This window comes from Macrobrachium rosenbergii, chromosome 30, assembly GCF_040412425.1.
Source record: "Macrobrachium rosenbergii isolate ZJJX-2024 chromosome 30, ASM4041242v1, whole genome shotgun sequence".
NCBI lineage: Eukaryota > Metazoa > Arthropoda > Malacostraca > Decapoda > Palaemonidae > Macrobrachium > Macrobrachium rosenbergii.
Window position 1 is genome coordinate 18,493,469 of NC_089770.1, and position 23,612 is coordinate 18,517,080.

At 38.7% G+C, this 23,612-nt stretch overlaps 1 protein-coding gene across 3 annotated transcripts in view; it reads left to right on the forward strand.

The window, feature by feature from the left end:
- The window catches only part of LOC136855107 (sesquipedalian-1-like), an 84,688-nt gene that overhangs the window by 58,011 nt on the left and 3,065 nt on the right, over nt 1–23,612 (forward strand). For all 3 annotated transcript variants that reach the window (XM_067131939.1, XM_067131937.1, XM_067131938.1), the window contains 3 exons: nt 6,017–6,134; nt 9,226–9,414; nt 14,859–14,947. In XM_067131939.1, coding sequence (XP_066988040.1) covers nt 6,017–6,134; nt 9,226–9,414; nt 14,859–14,947 — 396 coding nt within the window. The remainder of the gene's footprint in view (nt 1–6,016; nt 6,135–9,225; nt 9,415–14,858; nt 14,948–23,612) is intronic.

A 23,612-nucleotide genomic window follows, 5' to 3' on the forward strand; every position in this document is an offset into this window, starting at 1 on the left:
ATTACGAGTGGAACCCTCCTGCCTCCCCTTGCATGGACATTTCAGCAGAACAAATTGAGGCCAGTTGTTAAGTTGCTCCTCTTCTTCCCCAGAAAATGGGTGGGGTCTAGTCACCTACTCTGCTCTAGCAAGAAAAAGTGTTACCACAAATTTCAAAATTCAAGCTGCCTTGCGAGTAGAAACTACAGCAATGTAATTACTGGGTAAATATATATAAAACTTTATCATAAAAATATCATTTTTATAATAAAGTTTTATATATGCTCATCTAGCAATTGCATGATCGGAGCCCTCCCTCCTCCTCTCTGATGGACATTAAGCATAAAACAGAATGAGGTGGTCAACTAAGTTGTTCCTAGTATTGCCATTAGGGGTAGGTACTGTGCATATACACTAAGCAATCGAAGATCTACCTGCGAAATTTGAATTTAAGCTGCCGTACTTAGAAAACTAATAGCTATGTAATTACTGGGTAAGTATACAGTACATAAAACTTTATTTTATCATAAAAATGCCATTTTGAACCATCAATTCACCCATCCCTGTTTCAAGCATCTATTGTTTACCTTTCAGTTTTTTCTTTATCGTCGGGCCATGATGATGCCTTGGAGAGTGTTGTTTACTTTTTATCGTAAATGATTACATCATTTTCTGGAATTTGGGGTTTGGCTTATCTTGGTTTTGTTATTATATAGGATGTCATGCAAAGAAGATTAAGACAAATTGTTTCAAGCCTGTGAGAATAATAGGGTGTATACCCGGCTCTACTCCTCAGATTTCGATAGTCATGACGTGTTAAATGCACTTTAGGAGCAAGGATTGTTCTTTTAACAATAGTTGTGATTGTTTGATCAGATAAAGTAATGAATATTTATTTAAATTGTAGCAGGTGAGAGAAGCAGGTATGAGGACAAGACAGAAAGAAATTCTTCTAACCTTAGGACAGGAAGTGAGGTTAGGAGTTAGAGTTTATCTTTTTGTGGTCTGCCAGATAACAGCTCTTTCCACTCTCCCTGTTTTCCTCCGAGACAATTGCTGCTATACCAGCGCAGTTCATTTGTCCTTTTTTGGTTCCCCCTTTGTGTTAGAGGAAGTGCCAACACCCTCCCTCCCTGTTAGCCATGCTGTAGCCAAGCCATGTTACGTGCTTTCCACTGTTGGAGGTACAGGGAAATGGGGTATGTCTGGGAGTGGAAGCAGTTTGTGCCTATTTTCATCTTCCTATGAACGATTAGGGTAGCTGTACTCAAGCCTTTCCTATTTACTTAGGAAATTTTTTGGAGGGTATGAAGATGAGAGCTTTCATTCATTTACCATTTTTCCTCTGCTGGACTAGGCACAAGGCCTATAGTCCCACTTTCATCAAAGTGAAAGTGGTTCCCCTTGCAAGGAGCCTCCAGCATCTTTCAGAGCTCCTTGCAGCCTAATGAATTAGTCCTCTCTCTTTGGCAACAGTACCAGCAGATGGATTCTAATCGTTAGGTAAGAAGTGTCTTATTCCTGGTGGAATTTTGTTGTTTCCTTGGGGGCTATATTTGTCTTTGCACCTTTTTTCTACCTCCTTTTCTTCAATGTGCAAATCAGCTATCATAATGGAGAGGTAAGATTAATATAAAAATTATAGATTTTGTGATAAACTGTATTTTTTAAATACGTACTTACCTCTCTACAGTATTATATACCACTACCCCCCCATCTCCCCACTCATGTGGATGGAGAAAAAACTGAATGGTGAACAGTAGATGCTTGAAACACCCAAAACGGATCGGTCAATAGACAGTTCCAACTAAACAGTCCTATTAATTTTTTTTAGTTTTCACACACCATTGTCCTCCCGCCTGATGCAGAAATTACAGCTATCACAATTGAAAGGTAAGTATTTAAAAAATAAATATTATCAAAATTTCTAATTTCCATTTTCTGTAGACTGTTCTATCAAAATACATGTCATTTCGTTATTTTTGCATGTAAATCCTATTTTTAAAAATTTTACTTGCAAAGTTAATTTTTTCACATTTATGCATGCAAGCTCATTTTGTAAGTTGGGGACAGTCTGCAGAGAAGTATTTTAATTTTGTCAGTTTTCAATGAAATGCCATGTACCAGTCATTTATTTATTGCTGTTATATCTGGAGACTGCGCTACCAAAGTGGAGAAGTCCTTTCTATGCCTACAGTAGAGGGATTTGTTTGTTCACCTCTTTATGTCAGATGTTTTTCTCTTAAAGCAGTTAAAGTAGAAGATGATGTGTTTTACCTGAAAAGTCTGTTTTTTCATTCTAAAATGCATGATGTAAAGATAGCTACTTCATAAGAAAAGTCATAAGAGTACAGGTACAGTATTGGGTAATGGTGGTTTAGTGTTTGAGCTATAAATATTCTTCCCAGGTTGTGATACATCAGCAACTCTTAATTTTTGTGTACAGTAATTTTTTTCATTTTCTGTCCACATGTATTCTATCCTTTTGTGAAAAATGCTCTTTTTCTTTAACTATATATTTATTGAATGCCGTAATTTTCCAAGATTAGTTTACACTGAAGTTTAAACCTTTTAAGTTTATTTGCATTTTCATTTGAATAAGCTATTTGTTCCTACGAGAATTCAAACTGTAAGTCTTTTATATAGAAGCATTCCTGGTGCCAACTTGAAGTAATCATTAAGGCTTGGTAACAAAATATAGTAGTTAATAGGTGGTAGGTAAGTAGGGGAGTGGCAAGGTAGTGCTGTCTCACAGACCAGCAATCCCTCATTTGTTTTAAAGCTACCTCTTGCACAGGCACCTTATCCAACCTCTGTATCTTGACTTTCACTGTTGGAGCAATGAGTATATTTATGAGTGACTAGCAAGGTGGTGCTCACTATGCTGCGCGGGAGGTCGTCAGCTCCAGAAGCATTTCTGGAGAAATGCCCATTGGATTACTGTATAACGTCTTCTTAAATTCCAAACACTCCAGGATCCTGTGAAGCTGTCTTCAGCTTGTGTTGGGTCTTTTCCCCCAAAAATCTTGAAAGCCTTTCGTCTCCAGGAAGGACCAAATCATTAATTATAACCTGTATATTCCTAACGCAAGGGTAGGGAAAATGAAAAATAAAAAATAAAACATTAAAGTACCAAATAAACCATCTGCACAGGGTATAAAATGCAAACACTCAGATCCAGTGCTGGATTTTGGCGAGAAATTCGTCCAAGAAATAGATGATGACGTCACACTTTGAAGATGACAGAAATGGCGGAAATTTTTTTCCTCCTGGTATGCATATTCACATGGCAAGAAAGGAAAATAGCACTCGTAGAATGAAATTTTGATACCAAAATTGTGTATTTGTGTTTTTTAACCGTTTCTACATATATGAATGATTTACTGATAATGAATTGCATTTGGAATTGGACCATCACTCCCTGACTGCCTGGAGAGAGTGGTGGAAAACTTGACGAGGCAGAAACTCTGTTGTCTGCGGTCAATTTCCCAGATATCCTACCTCTACGAGGTAAGGCAGTTGTACTTTCATATCTTTAATGCATTCATTAATATAGGCCTTAATGAAATATCATTAATTATGGAATAAATTTACGTGATGTCTCAGATTTGAACAGGTACTCTGTGAATAAGATATTGAGTTTCAAATCGTGTAGCACTATATTAGTTAAACTTCTCGGTTCATTTCGGTTCTGAGGAAAGTCACTCGTTAGTGATTGACAATGAAATTATATCGAGCATTTTTCCTTTTGTATGAACACAATATTAGTAATGGAATTTAACATGGATGAAATGTGTACTGTATCTTTTGAATACATTTAGGCTCTATCCTGAAGCTATAGTCAGTCTACGATGGGATGAGAGAGATTCGAACAAGGCCATTAGAGCTGATGTCTTCTAGTGATTACAGCAGCCACTACAAAAAACTGCAGAGTAGGGTGAGTGCGAGAATACTTAGTAAGTTTTCTTGAAATGGGTCCTTTGAAAATAAACATGGGTAAAGTGAGGAGGTTATGGTGTGCATTAATTAATATGGCCTTGCTCAAAGTCTCATGATTCTCATGCTGTCATAGTCAGACTATAGCTGTACTAGGTCTAATTGTAACTCAAAACGGAATACCCCCTGTATACTTATTTCATTGATGTGGTCAAGTTGAGGAAATCTATTCGTTTATTTCCAGATATTGCAAAATCTTATTCAGAATATAAAAATAATTGCATACCATTTATGTACTGACTCACCCGCCTAGGTTGAGTACATTAGCCTATTGGTGATTATTGATGAAATAATTTAACTTTTGCATTATTAATAATGACATTTAGTATACATGAAAGTGCTGGAAACCCCTACCCCTCCCAGTGCTACTCCTGTTCATTCTCCCTAGACACCTCAGTCTGTGTGGGTTGGGTTTCCCCCATTGAGGAACTTGGGGAAAGACAGTTGCTTGTCTAGTAGTCACCCTTAGTCACCCCCAGTATGGTTCCTGACCACATTAACTTCCACTCCTGCTTCTGCAGTGCTGGAAACTCTAGGGCTGATGTCAGAATCTTTGCAGTACATGAAGACCACAAGACCTTCCATGGGTATCCCCAGTGGTCTATCCTCTGTGCCCTCTTAGATCACTTTGCAATTATTAAGAGGTCTCCTATTGTGGTTTCTGCTTTGGAGATCACTGCTGTTTACTTTACCTTTACTGCTGTGGTTTATGCTGAAGAGTCCCCTGGCTTTTACTCCTGGACTACTACAGACATCTGCATCAACTTTGTCTTCTGGGATAGTGGGAGGCAAGTCTAAAGACATTCAACCACGAAGTGTTCCATTTTTATCCCGCTGTAACTCTGTGGAACCCTGCCTGTAGCAACACTAATCAGCCTCCATCGATCCTCCGTCTACCCCTTCTCCCTGCAGCCCATAGGTGAGTGACAATTTTAGGCTGGTGGCTGGATGAAAGGAGCCTCCGTGCAGGAGTTTCTGTGAACTCCTCACCTCCAGAAATGCTTTTGTTCATGGACACCTTGAAGGAGGTACTGCACACGTTGCACCTTAGAAGACCTAGTTGTTCATATTTGTGGAAAATAGCAAATTGCAATTGCACAAACACTTTGGAAAAGCAAGAATTGGGAAACGTAACTCTTTGGTAAAGTAATACCAGCCCTGTAGGCATGTCAAAACTGAGTGATAGGCCACTCCATAATCTTGATAAGCAACATCTCAACCGGGGGGGGGGGATTTTCCCTTCCCGTTTGCATTATGTTGAGTCAGATGGATTGGTGGGCAGTTCACCACACCAGTAAGTTATCAGTCAGGTACCTTTCAACTGGGAATGTATCTGCCAACTTGTTTTTCATGTTCAGACACCAGAGGAAGAGGGTTTCTTGAAAGTTTCCAGGAGTTAGTTCTAAGAAGAGTTACTGCACAGACCCCTATCAGCCTCTGCATCAGATTACCAGACTGTATAGGAAATATGAAAAATCATTGTTCCCTTGCTCATATTTATAACTGGGAAAAAAAATACATTTTTTTTAGTGATGACCTGAACATGCCTGTTTGGTGCTGTGAGGTTATCCTCCAAGGAGTAAATCTTGTTTATTAAGGACAAAGATCTGTGTTCTTATGAGAACAATTAGCAAACATTTAAGCTATTGTAGTTTGAATTTTTTCTATATAAATTTGAAGAGTCCTATCATCACCCCCTTCCAACCAAGCCTGTGTATTCCATAGTGTCAAAGAAAAAGCAAAGGAATGTTAACAGGTGAGCAGGTGGTACACTGCCACTCACTCACTAATACCAATGAACTACCTTGTTACCAAGCTGCTGCAATGGATACTCCTATATAAAAGGCTAAAGGTATGTGTATCTAGTGAAAATCCAGATATCTAAAAAATTATCCATATTCAAATTATGATGTCTTACAGTTTTGCTTGAACCAGAAAATTTGGCAGTTTTATAAAATGTAAGAAATAGGCATGTAAGTCATGAAAGTGTTATATGCATAATATTGGCAATACAATCCATGGTTCTTTTAATATTTTTCAGGTTAACAAGAGCTTCCAAAGGCGTTGGTTTGTCTTGAAAGGAAACTTGCTCTTCTATTTTGAAAAGAAAGGAGACCGGGAGCCCATCGGAGTGATTATTTTGGAAGGGTGTACCATAGGTTAGTAAACTTTATTTCTGACTTTTGAATGTTTAAGTGACAGTAAGACTGATGTATTCATTCCCTGTTAATTTTTGAGATATTACAATCCTAGTTGTGAAATTAATGAGACTGTAAGTTCAGTGTACTGTATTTGCTCATAGTTTGCTTCAATATAAGTTATATTTTCATGGAATTTTAAACACCCAGAGTACAGGTAAATGTATGAATGTAAAATGAAATTGAAAAATGCATATTCACCATTTAGATGACTTTTCAAATTAGCAAAAATAAACTGTTGAAAAATAGTAATAATTTTACAAATTCTTTAGCTGTGTATGTCTAAAATAAAAACTAAATTGAATAAATTTTGTACTTGTTATTAAGTCACAAAAGTGCTCTAATAGTGGATGTTAAATTAGTTCCTTTTTCTTGTAATGTTTAAGGCTCAGGACTTTAATGCATGTATTGTACAGTAAACAGACAGCCACCTTATGTAACATTATGTGCCGGTTTGAAATACAGTACGAATAACTACTTACTATAGCAGTCCACCTAGCTTTGCAGCTAAGCCCCACCCACTGCACGCCAGTGATTGGCTAGCTCTCAAAGGGGGAATGACGTCACACTAGTTAACAGTCCAAAAGATTACCAGCATGGATTTGACTCCGTTCGGTAATGTTGAGTTTCGTGCAGGACTCATGAAACCACAGATTTGAGTTCCTGGAGTTGTGAAGTATGCAGTTGATATCTCTGATAAAAGATATATTAAGTTATATATCATTATAAAGATCTGGGATCATTTTGTTTGTGCATCTTTTTTTTTTATCTTGTGCACCCTAAATACACAAGCATCTTGCTTTTTTCTTTTAAATTGGTGTTGGCCTAAATAAGTGATCCCACGTAGACCACATTAATTGAAATGAAGCATAGGCTTTAACAGCCATGTCAAATGTTAATATCATTTGAGCAATTAGGTCTTTACATCAATTTCTTATATTTAGAAGCAGTGACAGGGCATAGGCATACACATCAGTTTCTGATATTTTGAGGCAATGGCAGGGCATAGACCTACACATCAATCTCTTATATTTTGAGGCAATGACGGAGCATAGACCTACATGTCAGTTTCTTATATTTTGAGACAGTGACAGGGCATAGGCCTACACATCAGATTCTTATGCTACTCTCAGTGAACTGTATTGAAATTAAATTTACAAAAGGGATAACAAATTATATTACACTGATGAGTAAATATAAGGCTGCTGTAGCATTTCTATGAAAATGAAGGCTATGGTTGGAAGGCATCATAAGATACTTAACAAAATAAGAAAAAAATAAATGATAGCTGAAAAAGTTTTGTGTGAGATGATCCAAACCAACCTGTGAATAGCCCATGATTCATTTGCTTTTGGGGCATTCTTGTAGATTACCCTGTTGGGTAAAAGGATACATAAGGCCGTAAATCTCTCTCTCTCTCTCTCTCTCTCTCTCTCTCTCTCTCTCTCTCTCTCTCTCTCTCTCTCTCTCTCTCTCTCTCTCTCTGATGTTAGGAGAATATTCTAGCATAGACTATATTCATAAAGATTGCGATTACTGTACTTTTAATTAAAATAAAATAAATGACTAAATTTCAGTTACCAAGAGTAGGCAGATAATTATTTACACTAGTGTTTTATGAATAGGTCTATGTTTATTCTTCAATGCTAGGTTACCATATGAAAATTTTTCGAAGACACTACAAGCACCATAACAGCAGCAACAAAAACAAGAATAACCACAACAAGAACCACAATAAAACAGCTGAATATAAGATTGACCTATAATTGAAACATCATAAAGACGTAGGACATTATAGGTCTATGTCTTTTTTATGATCCTGTTGTTTCAAAAGGAGATAATGCCCTTAAGAAAATTCTCAGCAAATTATATCCAATATGACTCGTATAGCTTATCATACTGTAACTTTAAGCCTATCATACTGTAACTTTAAGTTAAACATGGACATATTCTGGTTTTGTAGAGTGCAGTCACTGCTTGTCATCCTTCTGAATGTGTAAACAATTGCAATGGAATTGATTTCATGACTATTAAAATGTAGTCAAATTTCCTGAAATCAATATGAAATACCAGTCTGCATAGCTCTGAGAAAGTCTTTGTGTTAAATTTAGGATGGTTAGCACACTTGACAATATCAGATGGTAATTATCATTGTCCAGTGATTCAAGTGCACCGATTCGAATGCAGACATTTACGAAACGCAGCATTGCGGAACACCCATGACTTCACTCATATATTCCTGTTTTTTTTTACCATTTTTAGGGAGATGTGTATTATGATTTTATTGCAGGGGATAATATAACGTTTCCTTTTGATAATCAGCAGAACATATTTTAGTTCGATAAAACAACCATTGCAAAATAGATGAAGATGAAAAGAACCACAGATTAACCAACTTTTCAAAACCATTGCCAACCAATCAGCTCCAAGGAATGGTCGTGATGTAATCAGTGGGCGGGTATTAGCTGCAAAGCTAGGTGGACTTTGCTATAGTTAGAAAAAATAAGATCCCTTTACATAGAGGATGAGAGAGCCCTCTTGAAATGTGATAAAAGCCTCATATCTCATGCTTCCTACCCAGTGTTAAACTGTGGTTAATATTTTCAACATAGCAATTAATATGTACTGTATCGTTCTCAGTTTGAGATACTAAAGGTTTCTACAGCCGTTATTCATTCTCATACTTTTTAGTTTCATCTTTGGTCACTTTCCAACTTCTTTCATGTTGTCTTGGTCCAGTTCACCCATTATTGGACAACAAACCTCTATTATTAGCCTTATGAATGTAGAACTATGGCTCAATCAACAGGTTAAGTTTAAAATACAGTATGACTGATCATCCTCATTTTCCTACAAACTTGAGGGCCAGGTTACCCATAGTAACAGTTTATAGCATATGTAAATAAACAAATTGGATAGCTAACATTACCTTTGAAATGTGAAATACATCATAATAAAATGCTGTTGTGTATGTTGAAGAAACATCAGATTTATTTAAAAGCTTCATAGTATTGTATTGCTATATATGATGTATTTTATTTTACTTTTGTAGAATTGGCTGAGTGTGAGGATCAATTCACATTCAAATTGCTGTTTTACGGTGGAGGTGGGCGAACTTATGTTCTAGCGGCCGACTCGCAAGAGTCCTTAGAGTTGTGGATGAAGGCGCTATCTCGTGCATCCCACGACTATCTGAAGTTGATGGTGGCAGAATTGCAGAAACAGCTGGATGAATTGACTGGTTTGTTGATTTACATCTTCTGTCAACATTATGTATTTTGTGTGTATATATATATATATATATATATATATATATATATATATATATATATATATATATATATATATATATATATATATATATATATATATATATATATATATATATATATATATATATGTATGTATATAAAATAGGGGATGTGTTCTGCACCCTCCGTGAATAGCTTAAATCCATGAATACTTAAAACCCTTGTAAAAACACTTAGAACTGCCTATTTTGATAGTTTAAACACAAAATAAACCTCTAAGAATGCTTATACCTGAGTATTTTGATAGTTTTATCACAAAAAGTGCATTTAGTCATGAAAATGATATGAAAATAAAGTAATTAGTGAATATTTCTCAGTGAAAAATACCGTGAATGGGCCAATTTTCCGCGAATAGTGGTAGATATGTTCCACAGAGAAATCCATAAAAATACGTGAGTCTGCAAATAGTGAGACCACTTGAATATGGGGTGTTTACTGTATATATATATATATATATATATATATATATATATATATATATATATATATATATATATATATATATATATATATATATATATATGTTTATGTGTGTATATATATATATACATATATATATATATATAAATATATGTATATAAATATATAATATATATACATAAATTTTTATATATATATATATATATATATATATATATATATATATATATATATATATATATATATATATATATATATTATAAAAAATATATTGCAAAAAAGGCACATACTTACATGTTAATTCTGTTTGGTTTTGCCTTGCCTGCTTGTGAAATTTGCATTATAAATGTTTTTATGGTGATTAGATATCAAACATCAACGTTGGTAATATCTGTTATGATATGTTTGAGTCAACCAAACTTGTAATGAAATACGGTATAGTAAATTGGACAAAGCAGAAAATATGACACATACCTAGGTATGCTCGCACTCATGCAATGGTGTTGTGAACTTCCTAAAGTTTGTTTAGTTTCATGTTTTATGTTTATGGTACAGTAACTGATATTTCATTAAAGGATATGTACAATATACTGGTATACAGTAGAGAGAGAGAGAGAGAGAGAGAGAGAGAGAGAGAGAGAGAGAGAGAGTGTTGACATCTAAACCTAAAATACAATAACATACACACTCTTACACTACTTTATTTTTTTACATTTTATGCTACTACAGTATTCTTCTTTATATTTTTACTATGTTTTTTAATTTTTTTTTTAGTTTTACAAACAATAAAAATAAATATAACTGTGTGTGCATACGCATGTATGCACACTCATTCTATGCCGTCAGTGAACTTGGTACAGCCTGTTTGGTTTTGTCTTTCCTACATATGATATTTGCATTTTAAATATTTCAGTGGTGATTAGAGATGAAATATCAATAGTGATAGAGTATTCTCTTAAGTACTATGATATTTGTGATAATCAACTAAACTTGTAAAAAATGGTACAGTAAATCAACCAAGCAAAAAAAAAAAAGGTAATGTACGTACATATGCATGCATTCATTTGATGGCATCTTGAACTTCGTGGAGTTTTATGTTGTATTTTCATGTTTATGTTCCAGTAATTCATGTTTCATTAAAGGATATGTACAGTACTGAGAGAGAGAGAGAGAGAGAGAGAGAGAGAGAGAGAGAGAGATGTTTACATTGGTAAACAAACGAATTGAGAAACAGTTGTTTTATGATTTTGAGGGATTTTACTTTAACAAATTATGTTAGTTTACCTTTGTATACCCGCTTTACATTTATGTACAGAAATAAAAATAATTCCATTAACCCTTAATGGATGGGCATCATCATATGAGTATCTACAACAGGTTTTGAGCAATGGATGGGCTAACTCTTATGAGTATTAACATTATGTGCCATACAATTTGGATGAATTTAGCAGGAAAGATGTTCACAGCACTTCAATTGTTGATAAATGACTTATGGCAACTGTGTAGCTCAGCACAGGAGAGAGGGGGGATTAGTGTGCCTTGAGATTTGATGGGGAAATGTGTTACCCTCTCTATCCCCTGACGTCTTTTTATTTATTTGCTCATAAATATACCCAGGGAGTGCTGTTGGTTTTAGTTCTTATCTTCTATGATAGTATGTCAGCTAGAATTGTAATTTTGCAAAGAAATATTAGAAAAAACATGTATACCTCACAAAGAGTTATTGCATCCCGCCATCTCAGTAAATCTCATAAATATTTTACAACAGACATACAGTACTCCAAATTTGTTACTGATTATAGTTCTTATCTGTTATGATATTGTGTGAGCTATGAATATAATTTTACAAAATATGATAAAATAAATTATTAGAAAAAAACATGCATAACGTAGTAAAATTAGCATATTTTTACCATTGTCCTGTAAAAGAGGCCCCACACAGGGTTGTAAATAGTCACTTTCAACTTCCTGTGGAAGGTAGGGAAAGTTTTTAGAATTTTTCTTCTTACACCATGTGCATTTGCATATCTTCCTCTTTCCATTGATATGTTTTTTCTTAAATTGGCCAAACTTAAAGTTTGCCTGGTCTAGATGTGTTTAATGTACAGTGCCCCCAGTTTTTATGCTTTTCACATTTCCGCATTTCATTTTGTTGCAGATTTTTGTGGAATACATCATTCACTTGTCCACGGGGGAAATTTCACTAATTTGTGGATTTTTATTTGGGTCACATCTAAAATTATCGCTAATTTGCTTTTTGTCGTAGAGCAACACTGTGTGTTCACTAATTACTGTATTTTTCATTAAAATATATGTACAGTCTGTGGTGCATCACTATATTGTGATCGGAAATAATGAGTGAAAGTCACAGTAATGCAGATGATAGACCGTATTTTTCCAAAATACAAAAAAGATAAAGACAGGGGAGCTTTTGACCATTTGCGCAATGGTCCTCTTCAGCCAACTGAATAAAAATACTTGTTTTTCATAAAAAGACAAATAGACAAGAATTCATGGGACAGTCCAGGAAAACATCGAATGATCTTTCGGCATGAATATAGCAGCTATGTAATGGCTGTTTTCCCTGTATCTGTGGGCCAACTGTTGAGATCTTCTTAACGGTTGTCGTTCGATCGTACGGTGCTCGTCACTAATGACTAGTTGACTCGTAGGTGGTGAACGACTTTCAGCATCGTTGCTTGTTGTTTCTGCGACAACTGCCACTTTGACCACCTTTGCAGGGAGAGATGAGGGGAGACAGTATCAGGGGCCTGGAGAAACTGCCTGAAATTTAGATTTATGGAATGACAGACAGGATGAATCACTACCCTGTAGAAGGTACAGACACTTCACATGGGTTTGGGTGAATCCAGTTGGGGTTTAATACATGATTACTGCATGGGAAAGGCAAGACTCTCATTTTGAAGTATCTGTCCCATGTAAAGCAGGAGACTGTTCCCTAGATCTTATGTATTCAGAAGGGAAATTTCAGTGGCTATATCCACTTCATGTTAGGTATCAGTGACCTCTCTCCCAAGGAGAGATTCTTCACCTCCATTGGAGGAGTTAAAGTGGGAGTTACTAGAATCCACTGCTTTTGGAGTAGTGGCCCAAATGTAGATTTTGCTCAGAGAGGGATGGAAACATACTGCCACGGTTCTGCCAGAACGATGTATAGTAGTCTCCTGCTTCTGTACTCAATTTGAAACCTATGACTTATAGAGGTAGCTTAAAAATGAGCTCATTCATCATTTAAACTTGCTGCCAAAAGCATGTGTCATATTTCACACATATCCAGCCACCAACCAATTTCTCCTTTATCACTTCAGGGGCTGGCTCGTGGCAGGTAGTTATGAGCCATTTCCACAGGTGAAAAACAGACAGCAGTTCACTGTGGCACAGGTGATATGTAGGTCCTGCGTAATAGTATCCAAGTAGTGATAAAAGGAACAAGTGTTTAACAAAAACCACCTAGTGTTAGCACCCACATGGCCACAAGTACATGTCCATAGTGTGATGTAAGGAAACATGGTCAGTGGGTCATATCCATACAGTAGTAGTAATGTATTAAAATATTAATTCACAATTACTACTACAGTAAACCCCCGGTATTCGCGAAGGGATGCATACCACACACCCCCGCGTATAGCTAAAATCCGAGAATACTTAAACCCTCTAAAAACACTTAGAACTGTCTATTTTAATAGTTCAAACTCAAAAAAAAAAAAAAAATAAAAATGATTATACCTGAGCATTTTAATAGTTTTATCACAAAAAGTGCATTTAGTCATGAGAATGATATGAAAATACAGTAATTAGTGAATATTTCTCAGTGAAAAATACCGCAAATGGGCGAATTTTCCACAAATAATGTGTATATATGTTCCGCAGAGAAATTCACGAATAGGTCAGTTCGCGAATCATGAGAACGCAAATATGGAGGGGTTTACTGTATAACAGTGCCGTAAAGGATTCACAGTACTCACAAATGCTTCTTAACTCAATTAAGACAAAGTTAAATGGATATCCATACTGCATATTTCTACACATTTCATAACCTTTGATTGCCCGGTCTATTCCCAAGCACCAGGTAAATGTTGCTTAGCCTGTAGGCTACGTTAGTTGGTACATAAATAAAATCAATAATTATTGGCATTATCATACAAAAAATATATAAAATCAGTATCTCCAAGATTTTAAAATGTTTGGCAAAGATCACTATTACAAAAAAGTACTTTTGTATTCCCTTAGGAAAATTACAGATATCATGACAATTTTCTCAACACCTGTGACGTCACTACAGGCAGAGTAATATCCGTTGAAAGTAGGTCCGCATGAATGTATTCCTTTAACATTGTAAAGAACAAGAACCCTGTTATTAAGGATGACTTTGGAATTGTACAAAGGAAATACTGGCCTTTAGTAAACACCAACGGTCATAAGTCAAGCACTATTTCTCTTTGCCAGATTATGAACATTGGCCAGTTGTTGACCATTATCATTGAAGAAAAAAGTCATAAGGAATATTGAGAAGACTCAATATAAGCTTAACCTTTACAATGCAGCTATCTTTTTAATAATAATAATAATAATAATGATGATGATATTATTATTATTATTATTGTTACAGTATTATTATTATTATTATTATTATTATTATTATTATTATTATTATTATTATTATTAATGATGATAATTAAGCTTGTTGGTTATGGTTTTTGCACAGTATTAGTCAAGTCTTTTTTTAGCAAGAAATCTGAAAGTTTCTTTTTGTGAATAATTGCATTGCTCTGATAAACAAGTGTGAACAATTGAAGTAAAATTTTGTAGCTTATAGATTCAACTCTTCAACATTCTGGGAAGGTATTTCAGTGCTTAGAAATCTAATAATTCATTTTAACTTTTTTCCTTTAAGAAGTTGATGACAGAAAATAAAAGAAAACTTGTTTTTCAGAATCAGAGAGACAGGGCGGTGATGAAAACGGGATGTACAGACCAAAAGCTCCCCCTCGTCAGCGCCAGAACCCCTTTAACCGGACACAGGTATTGTGTGCATGATATCGCCTACACATTTATGTAGATGATTAAAAATTTTTCAAACTATTCAGATTACCAAGGAGATACTTATTATATTCTATGAGTATTGACTAAAGCAAACCCAATTTTGGAATGCAGGTAAGTTTTGTATCTTAACAAAATGAGCATGTAATGAATGGTGTTGTTGCAGCTGCCTTTAAAATTACATGAAAACCATTGCTTGCTTGTTCAAGTACCCAATCCTCCAATCCTGAGGTGTCCGGGCAAGAAAAACAAGGACATTGGATAAAATTCCCTACTTTGCATTATATTTTTCCAAGTTTTATGATGATGGAGTCTTGTCAAGTGTTTGCAGTAACTAGGGGTACTACAAGGGGATGTTATGTTACTTATGCTGTATGTTCTTCTCTTGGATTTTTTAAATGAAAAAAGTGAATGGGACACAACAAAAGTTTGGAATGAAACTAACAGACAATATTGTTTTAGTAAGCAAAGCCCTGTTACATGTACAAAGTTTGCACAGTTTAATGCAGCCTGTATCTAGAGGGGTTGCTCATTAGCAAAACCTAAGAAATCTTGCATAATAAGCAGTATGCATACGGGGGTGAAATAAAACTGGCTTAAGAAAGGATAATGAGATTGAGTCTTCAGATATTGGATGTAAAAATGATTCCAGTACAGGGTATCTTGAGGAATATCTTGAGTTGGGATTTAGTGAGATTAAATGAGAAAAATCAGGTAATGGGCAGGCAGAATAACATGTGGAAGTTATACAGTGAAACAATATCTAAAAGATTTTGTTGATTTGTAAATAAAACTTTTATTTCCTTTCCGTACCATATCCCATATAAATAAGACTTCCCAATACCACATTTTTACTTGCTAATAAAGTTTAATTATGAATATTGTTTAATGTGAATAGTAATATACATTACAACATAGGGATTGAATTGTAGTTTAGATGTACTTTTTTGTTGGACAGTGCTTCAGTTCGGTAAACCGTTTCTTGGCGTGCAACTTTTGAAATGGTGTTAGTGTGTCGGTTTGGCCTGGGTAGAAGGTTCTGTGTCAACTTTGTTCATTGTCATGATTGGGAGAAAGTGAGTGAGTGAGAGAATCTTAGATTCTTGTTTTAATGTATTATGTCATTGTTCGTTAAAATTTTCTGTGGTCACCAATAGGGCCAACATTCTAGATTTTGACTGAATTTAACAGTGTAGGGCAGTCCAGGCTTGTTTTGTGATTTTCCATGAATTGCTTAAGTATTACTTTTCCGTTATATGTCAAGGAAGGCTTTTAGAGGGAAGGGTGGTCATCATGCTGAAGTACAAATTAGGGCATATGCTATTTTTGTATTTGAATTGATATATGAGATTTCATCTCTCCAAATTTTAAGGAGGAGGGGCTGGGTTATTCATGAGAAGATCCATTGTGTGAAGGATTTTATAGTACTGTAGATGATTAGGATTGTTCCGACATCATTGGAGGTGGCTGTGATGTCATTCTTGATTATCTTTTGAAAGGCTGCTTCATTCTGACAATATGTCGGTGCATATAGCCCGTATAGAACAGTTTTATTACTTCTTTGGTGCCACTTTTTTAAAGTCAGTTTGACTTGATTGTGGATTTTCCTGTTCCTCAAACAGATAAATCAAAAAGCAAGTTAAATTATCTTGCATAAGGCTTTACCTGGAGTCTGTACATGTAGTATGGGCACACCATCTCTTTTTTATTCCAAGGGTGGCCAGCTTTCCTTCCCTTATAATCCTTACACTCTTGCAAAATTTTTTTTCATATTAGGTGGACTTCTTGCTGTTGCAAGCCTTATTCACAAGAGATTCTTTTTGGGAAGGAGCTTCTTACCTGTACTCGATTGTTAGTCATCTGGATCATGTTTTTCATACCACTTAGGGTATTGCATTACACTCCGTGAACACCTGAATTAGCCCTGGTTACCCACCAGCCCAAACTACATCCCCGTAACTTTTACCCATTAATTGGGTAATTAACTGTCTGCATTACCAATGCTTACAGGAAAATCTTGTCAAAATTAGTTACCTGAAACACCGTTGGCAACGCTGCTGCAAGTCCCAGCTGAGCGAGGCCGGGTTCCTCAATTGCTTTCCATTTGCCTTGCAGCATGGATTTTCCTGCTTCAGGCAAACTTTTGGTTGTTAGCCCGACCCCTGTATACTGACTTTATTGAAATTGGATAACGACTTGGACCGTATTTTTGCCTTTTTCTCCTGGATTGTTCTTTCGCCTGGCATTGGATTTTTCTCTCCCGTCTGGACTTTGGCTCGATTTGGACTCACCATGGATAGTTTGGATAGCGCAACTGCCTCAACCTCGGCTACAGCTACTGCAACCAAGACTGCTACTGCTGGAGACGCTGCAACCCACCAATCGTGCACAGCTTGCAAATGGAGGATGAGTACCTTTAAACATGACAGACATTGTTTGTATAGCATGTAGGAAGTTGCAATGTAGCTTAACATTGAGATGTGATGAATGTAGGTCATGTTCAAAAGATTAGATGGAGGATTATGTTAAACATAGAAAATCTCTAGCTTCCAATAGCAAACGTAGGGAACCAGCTGTAGAAACTCAGAGTCTAGACAAAGAAGCTTTAGAATTGGAGTTACTTAGGAAGGCAGAGGATAAATTGTCAGCTAGCATGACAAATTTATTTTCTAGTTTCATGACAAACTTATCTGAATTCAAAGACCAAAATATGAGTGCTAGGAAAATAGAAACTAACCATTCTTTTTCAGCTCCCCTGCCTGTTCCAGAACCAGCTCTAATGGGTGGCGGGGGCCATGGAGAACCACAAACCTCGAAGGTAGGATCTGCCGGCCCCCCCGGCGTGGAGCAGGCAGTGTTAGCAGCAGTTTTCCCCCCCTTTCTTCGGATAGTGTAAGTTCAGAGGTAAATTTAGATATAGGATTGACGCAGACAAATAGGGATAGTGAGGTAGCAAAGAGTGTAGGAGAGAAGTTGAGGGTGCAGTCTTCTTTGGGGGCACGTGCAATTAAGGTTCCGGGATCCTTGTTAGATCCAACAGTGGTTCTATTTCTGGCTGCAGCCTCCTTGCAACAAAGTGCTGCTAAATCTGTCGAGGAGGATTTAGATTTAGTTGTAAGTTTGTCAGGTTCATTTGGGAAAGTTGGAGGATTTCCCTTCCTCTTCGAGAGTTCCTTTTCCTTCTGGGGAAAAACTTTTGTCGGTTAGTGATGGTAATTCATTTGATATGACATTAAATGTAGCAGAATATAATGCTAATTTATTGTGTCTTTCCAAAGGGCATAGGTCATTGGTCAGACATTGTTTTAATATAGTTTTTTCGAATATCCATGATCATGTAATTAAGAATTTCCGGAATTCTCAAATGATGTATTACAAGATTATCAAGGGGGACTGAAGTCTATATATTTTCTTTCTGTAAAATCTATGGCCTCTTCTGTAACCTCAGATTTTTTCCTATCCTCTACTGCATCCAAACCTTCTGCTGCTCTTTCTCAACCTTCCCTTTCAGGCCACCTTTAGGGGAATATATCGGGTGCTTTGTTAGTTCATCCGGCACCTATGCCATTAGTGGGTTTGTCTTTGGTGCCATCTTCAGTGAATCCCATACCTTCTCAGGCTTCCGATCTAGTTGCTGCGGCAGTTGGTGGCGCGCCTGCCTCAGCGTTTAATGTTGCGGTACCAATAGTTTCTACAATCGCCCCAGTATCTAAGCTGTCTGGTGTTTCGTCTTCTCCTGTTTCTTTGGGTTCAGTACCTCGTAATCTTCCCTTCGAAACCCTTTCGAGTTCAGGGCCAGTTGGGACGTTCTCTACCTGCCCAACATCGTCGGCAGGAGCGCCAGTGGTTACTCCGAGTGTGGCATCTTCCTTCTTTCTTCCTTCAGTTCCTCCTTTCTCAACTTTTCCGACAGGTTCCTTTGTCCCTTCGGCTAAGACGGTTTATGTAGGTTCGGGTTTGATTTCGGGTCATCAGGGACCCTTTCCCTCTTCTTCTTTAAGTAGGGGACCTTCTGTTCTGGATTCCTAGTCTCACGCGACTCTGCTACATCCGGATTTGCGTGGTGCAGGTGTTGCGGTCTCCCCGCTCTCAGGAGCGGGCATTGTCCGCCCAGGTGTGACCGACCCAGGTGTTGCGTCATCGTCTTTGGAGGGTGCGGGGTTTGCGCAGCCTATTTCGGTGACTCCCAAATTGTTCGGGACTGATTTGTCACGGGTCTGCCTTGCGCATCCAGGTGTGTCGTGTTCCAGATCATCAGGTTCAACATTGGCTAGTGGTCAGCCTGTCTCATTCCCAGTTTTGGCTCGGTCGGACCAATTCGACAAAGATTGTTCCTGTATCCACAGTCCAAGGCTCCTCTGGAGCCGACACAACATAACCAAGTTATGTTCTAGTCACTTTATGCAACAAAACCGGTGGTAGCACAGTCACCAAAGAATCTAGTCTGGTTTGGTAGGGTCGAGAAGGCTTTGAGAGGGGCGGACAATAGGTTGGCTTCCTTGATAGGATCGGGTAAGCAGGATTCAGCCTTGTTTCCTATTCGGAAGGGCTTTTATAGGGTCACGGGTAACCCTTCTGCGGGTGTTAGGGTGCTGCTGAACGAGTCGGTAGAGGCTCTACTATCTCGGGTTCCATCATCGAACCGTCTTGTATCCATTTCGGCCAGGGAAGCCAGTATCTTGATAGACACCTTCCGCAACCAGTCGGAGGCGTTATCACACACTGTGGATGCTATCCGGTCTTATGGGGTTCCTCAAACAGGATGGTTATACTCTGTCAGACCTGACTTTTCGACAACCTCAACACGTTAGTTTTCATGGGGCTTGCACACCAGGCGAATGTTTTCGCAGGATGTACTACATTCTAAACCATCTGCCTCCTCATTTTCCTGACATTCACAAGAGGGCACTGCTGAGGGCTCCATTGGCGCTCAGCACCAGTTTGTTTAGAGAGGAAGACGTTTCGGCGATGGTTAACTTTGTGTTGTCTACCTCGGCAGTGGAGTTACAGCAGGCCATGATCAGGGTTGCAGCGCAGTGCCAGATCTCCGAACGGTTCTAGAATGTCTTCTCCTTCGAAGCGCTCTCGTTCCAAGTCTCCGGGAAGTACTCCTGAGAAAGTACGCTTTTCATCCAAGCTTTCCAGTTCTGCCTCGGATCCGAAACCTTCCAATCATAAGAAGGATTTGCGGAAATAGGAGACATTCCCTTCGCCTGCACCTGTAGGAGGTTGCCTTTTTCCTTTCTAGGACATCTGGAAGGAGTGGGACACAGAGAGTTGGGTAGTGGAGGTCTTAAGGAAGGGTTACAGAGTCCCTTTTCACCCTAGTCCTTTGCTATCCAAGTCACCAGTGCATCTTCCCAGTTACTCCCATTCTTCCATCAGGGGGTTAGCTTTGGCGGCAGAGATCCAAGCCCTTTTAGAGAAGGGAGCCTTAGAGCCCGCTCCCCCTTCTCCAGGGTTCTACAGCCGGATTTTGTGGCCCCCAAAGCGGGAGGATCTTGGAGACCTATCATAGATCTCTTGGGTTTCAACAAGTTTGTAACGTCGACGAAGTTTCATATGGAAACTTCCCAGTCGGTGCTGCGGTCGGTCTGGAGGGAAGATTGGATGATTTCAGTGGACCTCAAGGACGCTTATCTCCAGGTTCCAATTCATCAGGAATCTCGGAAGTTCCTTCGTTTCTTGGGTCCAACTGGAACATTTCAGTTCAAAGTCCTCTGCTTTGGTCTGACCACAGCACCTCAGGTATTCTTGAGGGTAATGTCTCCTGTTTCGGACATCATGCGTCGTCGGGGCTTCTGAATGAGAAGATAACTCAATGACTGGCTGGTTCAAGCTTTGTCGGAAGGCGAGGCTCTGTAGGCAAGGGATTTTCTTTTGAACCTATGCCAGAAGTTAGGCATAAGAATCAGTTTCAATAAGAGTTCTCTGTTTCCAACTCAGGTAAAGATGTACCTGGGAATGACAATTCAGATGCGTCTTTTGAGAGCTTTCCCAACAGAGGAGTGGGTTCTGGCGATTTTAAGCCAGCTGGAAACTTTCATGTCAAACAAAGTTCAACCTGTGAGCTTATGGAAAAGCCTGCTGGGCAGGATGGCCTCCCTATCCCTTCTTGTTTCAGGGTCTGCGTTCCCTGCAGGTGTCTCAGGAATCGCTGGGACTTTCAAGGAGAGAACACGTCAATAATCTGGGACGATTCTTGTCTAAAGGATCTTTGGTGGTGGTCAGAAGAACATCATCTGACCACCGGCGTAAGATTGGACTCCCCCCTTCCAGATGTACATCTGTACACAGATGCCTCAGATCAGGGTTGGGGTGCAACCCTGGAGGAATCTCAGGCTCAGGGCCTTTGGAGGGATCTGGATCGGGAGGAGTCCATAAATTACAGGGAATTAAGAGCAATCAAGGAGGCTCTTAAGTTGCTTTGTAGAACAGATAAGCAACAAGACGGTAGCGTTGTTCTGTGACAACGGTACAGCAGTATTGTATCTCAAACAGGAGGGGGGAACAAGATCACAGGTGTTGAACGATGTAGCACAGAGAGTTCTCCGTTGGTGAGAAGGACACACAGTCTCGCTCATTCCCCAATTCGTGTCAGGGAAAGTTCAGTGTCTTGGTGGACGCTCTGAGTCAGTCACAGGAAGTTCTCGGAGGGGAATGGACATTAGTGCAAGACAAGGTGCAACTGCTGCTCAAGAGATGGCCAGCAATGGTAGACCTATTTGCCACCAGGATGAACCATCGCCTTCCATTCTACTTCTCCCCAGTAGCGGATCCCATGTCCTGCGGGACAGACGCAATGTTGCAGTCATGGGACAACTTACAAGTGTATGCATTTCCTCCCTTCAGGATAATACAGGAAGTCCTAGCAAAACTCAGGAGCTGCAAGAACACTCAACTGACCTTGGTTTGCCCATTCTGGCCCCAGAGACCTTGGTTTCCGGACCTCCTGGACCTGTTGACGGAAGTTCCAGTATTCCTCCCAGAGAGGAGAGATTTACTCAAACAGCCGCACTTCCACTACTTCCACCAGAACCTCCGCATGCTGAAGCTAGCTGCGTGGAGACTGTCCAGCGAGCGGCATGTCGTGCGGGACTCTCTAAAGCAGTTGCTAGACAATTGACTTTCTGCTTAAGGAGTTCAGCCAGGAAGTTATACCAGGCCAGGTGGCAGTGTATCGTGGATGGTGCCGAAAACAAGGGCATTGTATTTCGTGCCTGTCAGTTGCGAAAGTAGCAGACTGCCTGCTGTTTTTAAGGAGAGACAAGAGACTTTCTTACTCTACAAATGCTGGGTACAGGTCAGTGCTTAGAAGTATGTTTCGCTTTCACCTTCTGGAAGTCTCAACCAGCAAGATTCTTCATGATCTGTTAAGATCTTTTAAAATAGAGTGCCCAATTCTTCCGCATCGGGCCCCTTCGTGGGATTTAGTGGTGGTGTTGAATTTCTTAAGATTAGCAGCCTTCGAACCTTTAGAATCTCTGCCCCTAAAGCAATTAACTAAGAAAGTTCTATTTTTAATTGCACAGGCTATGGCTAAGAGAATCGGAGAAATTCAGGCGCTATCCAGGACAGTCTCCTTCTCAGGAAGGCGACATTTCCGAGATGCTATTATGTCCAGTTACGGCTCTAAAAGTCTATCTGTCTCGGACCAAGAAACTCTTGCCTCACCCTTGAACGTTATTCATTTCTCTTAAATGCCCTTCACGTTCGATCTCCAAGAACACAATCAGTTTCATTCTTCAGGAGGTTACCCATCAAGCGTCGGAAGGCTCTTCATTAACTTCGGAACCTTCGACTTCGTTTGCGCATCCGAGGGCGCATAGTATTAGAGGAATGGCAACATCTTTGGCCTTCCTTAGAAATTATTCGGTGTCGGCGATTTTGAAGTGGCCACTTGGAAGTGGGTGTCAGTCTTCACTACCTTTTACCTCAGGGACATCCAATTTTCGTTGGAGAAGGGTTACTTGCTGGGTCCTTTCGTGGCGGCCAACACGATCATGTTAAGTATACCTTAGTTTAACCAGACCACTGAGCTGATTAACAGCTCTCCTAGGGCTGGCCCGAAGGATTAGATTTATTTTTACGTGGCTAAGAACCAACTGGTTACCTAGCAACGGGACCTACAGCTTATTGTGGAATCCGAACCACTATATGACGAGAAATGAATTTTTATCACCAGAAATAAATTCCTCTAATTCTTCATTGGCCGCTTGGAGAGTCGAACGCTGGGCAAATGGACGATAAGGTGTTGGGGGGGAAGTTAGGTATTCAAGCTAGTCTAGGAATTTGGAATTCTCCATTGATCAGGATCCATAAGGGGAGCATTAGGCAAGACATTAGCATGATGAAACTAGGCTGAGCCAGGTTGATAGGATCTTTTCTCCAAAACCTCCCCTCTGCACAGATGTCGGCTGCAACATACGGCGGAGAACCCGAAGAGACTGTACATTGAACTTCTCCTCCATACATGTGAGGCTATAATAGCCACATGGGAGGTTCGTCATTCTCCGCTACTCATGGGAGGCTGTAATTAGCCACATGGTAGGTTGGTTTTTTGCTACTCTTTATCCATGAGGAGGTTTGAATACTACGAGAGGTAGCTCGACTCAGACAGTACCAAGACTTGAGACTGATGTTGAGT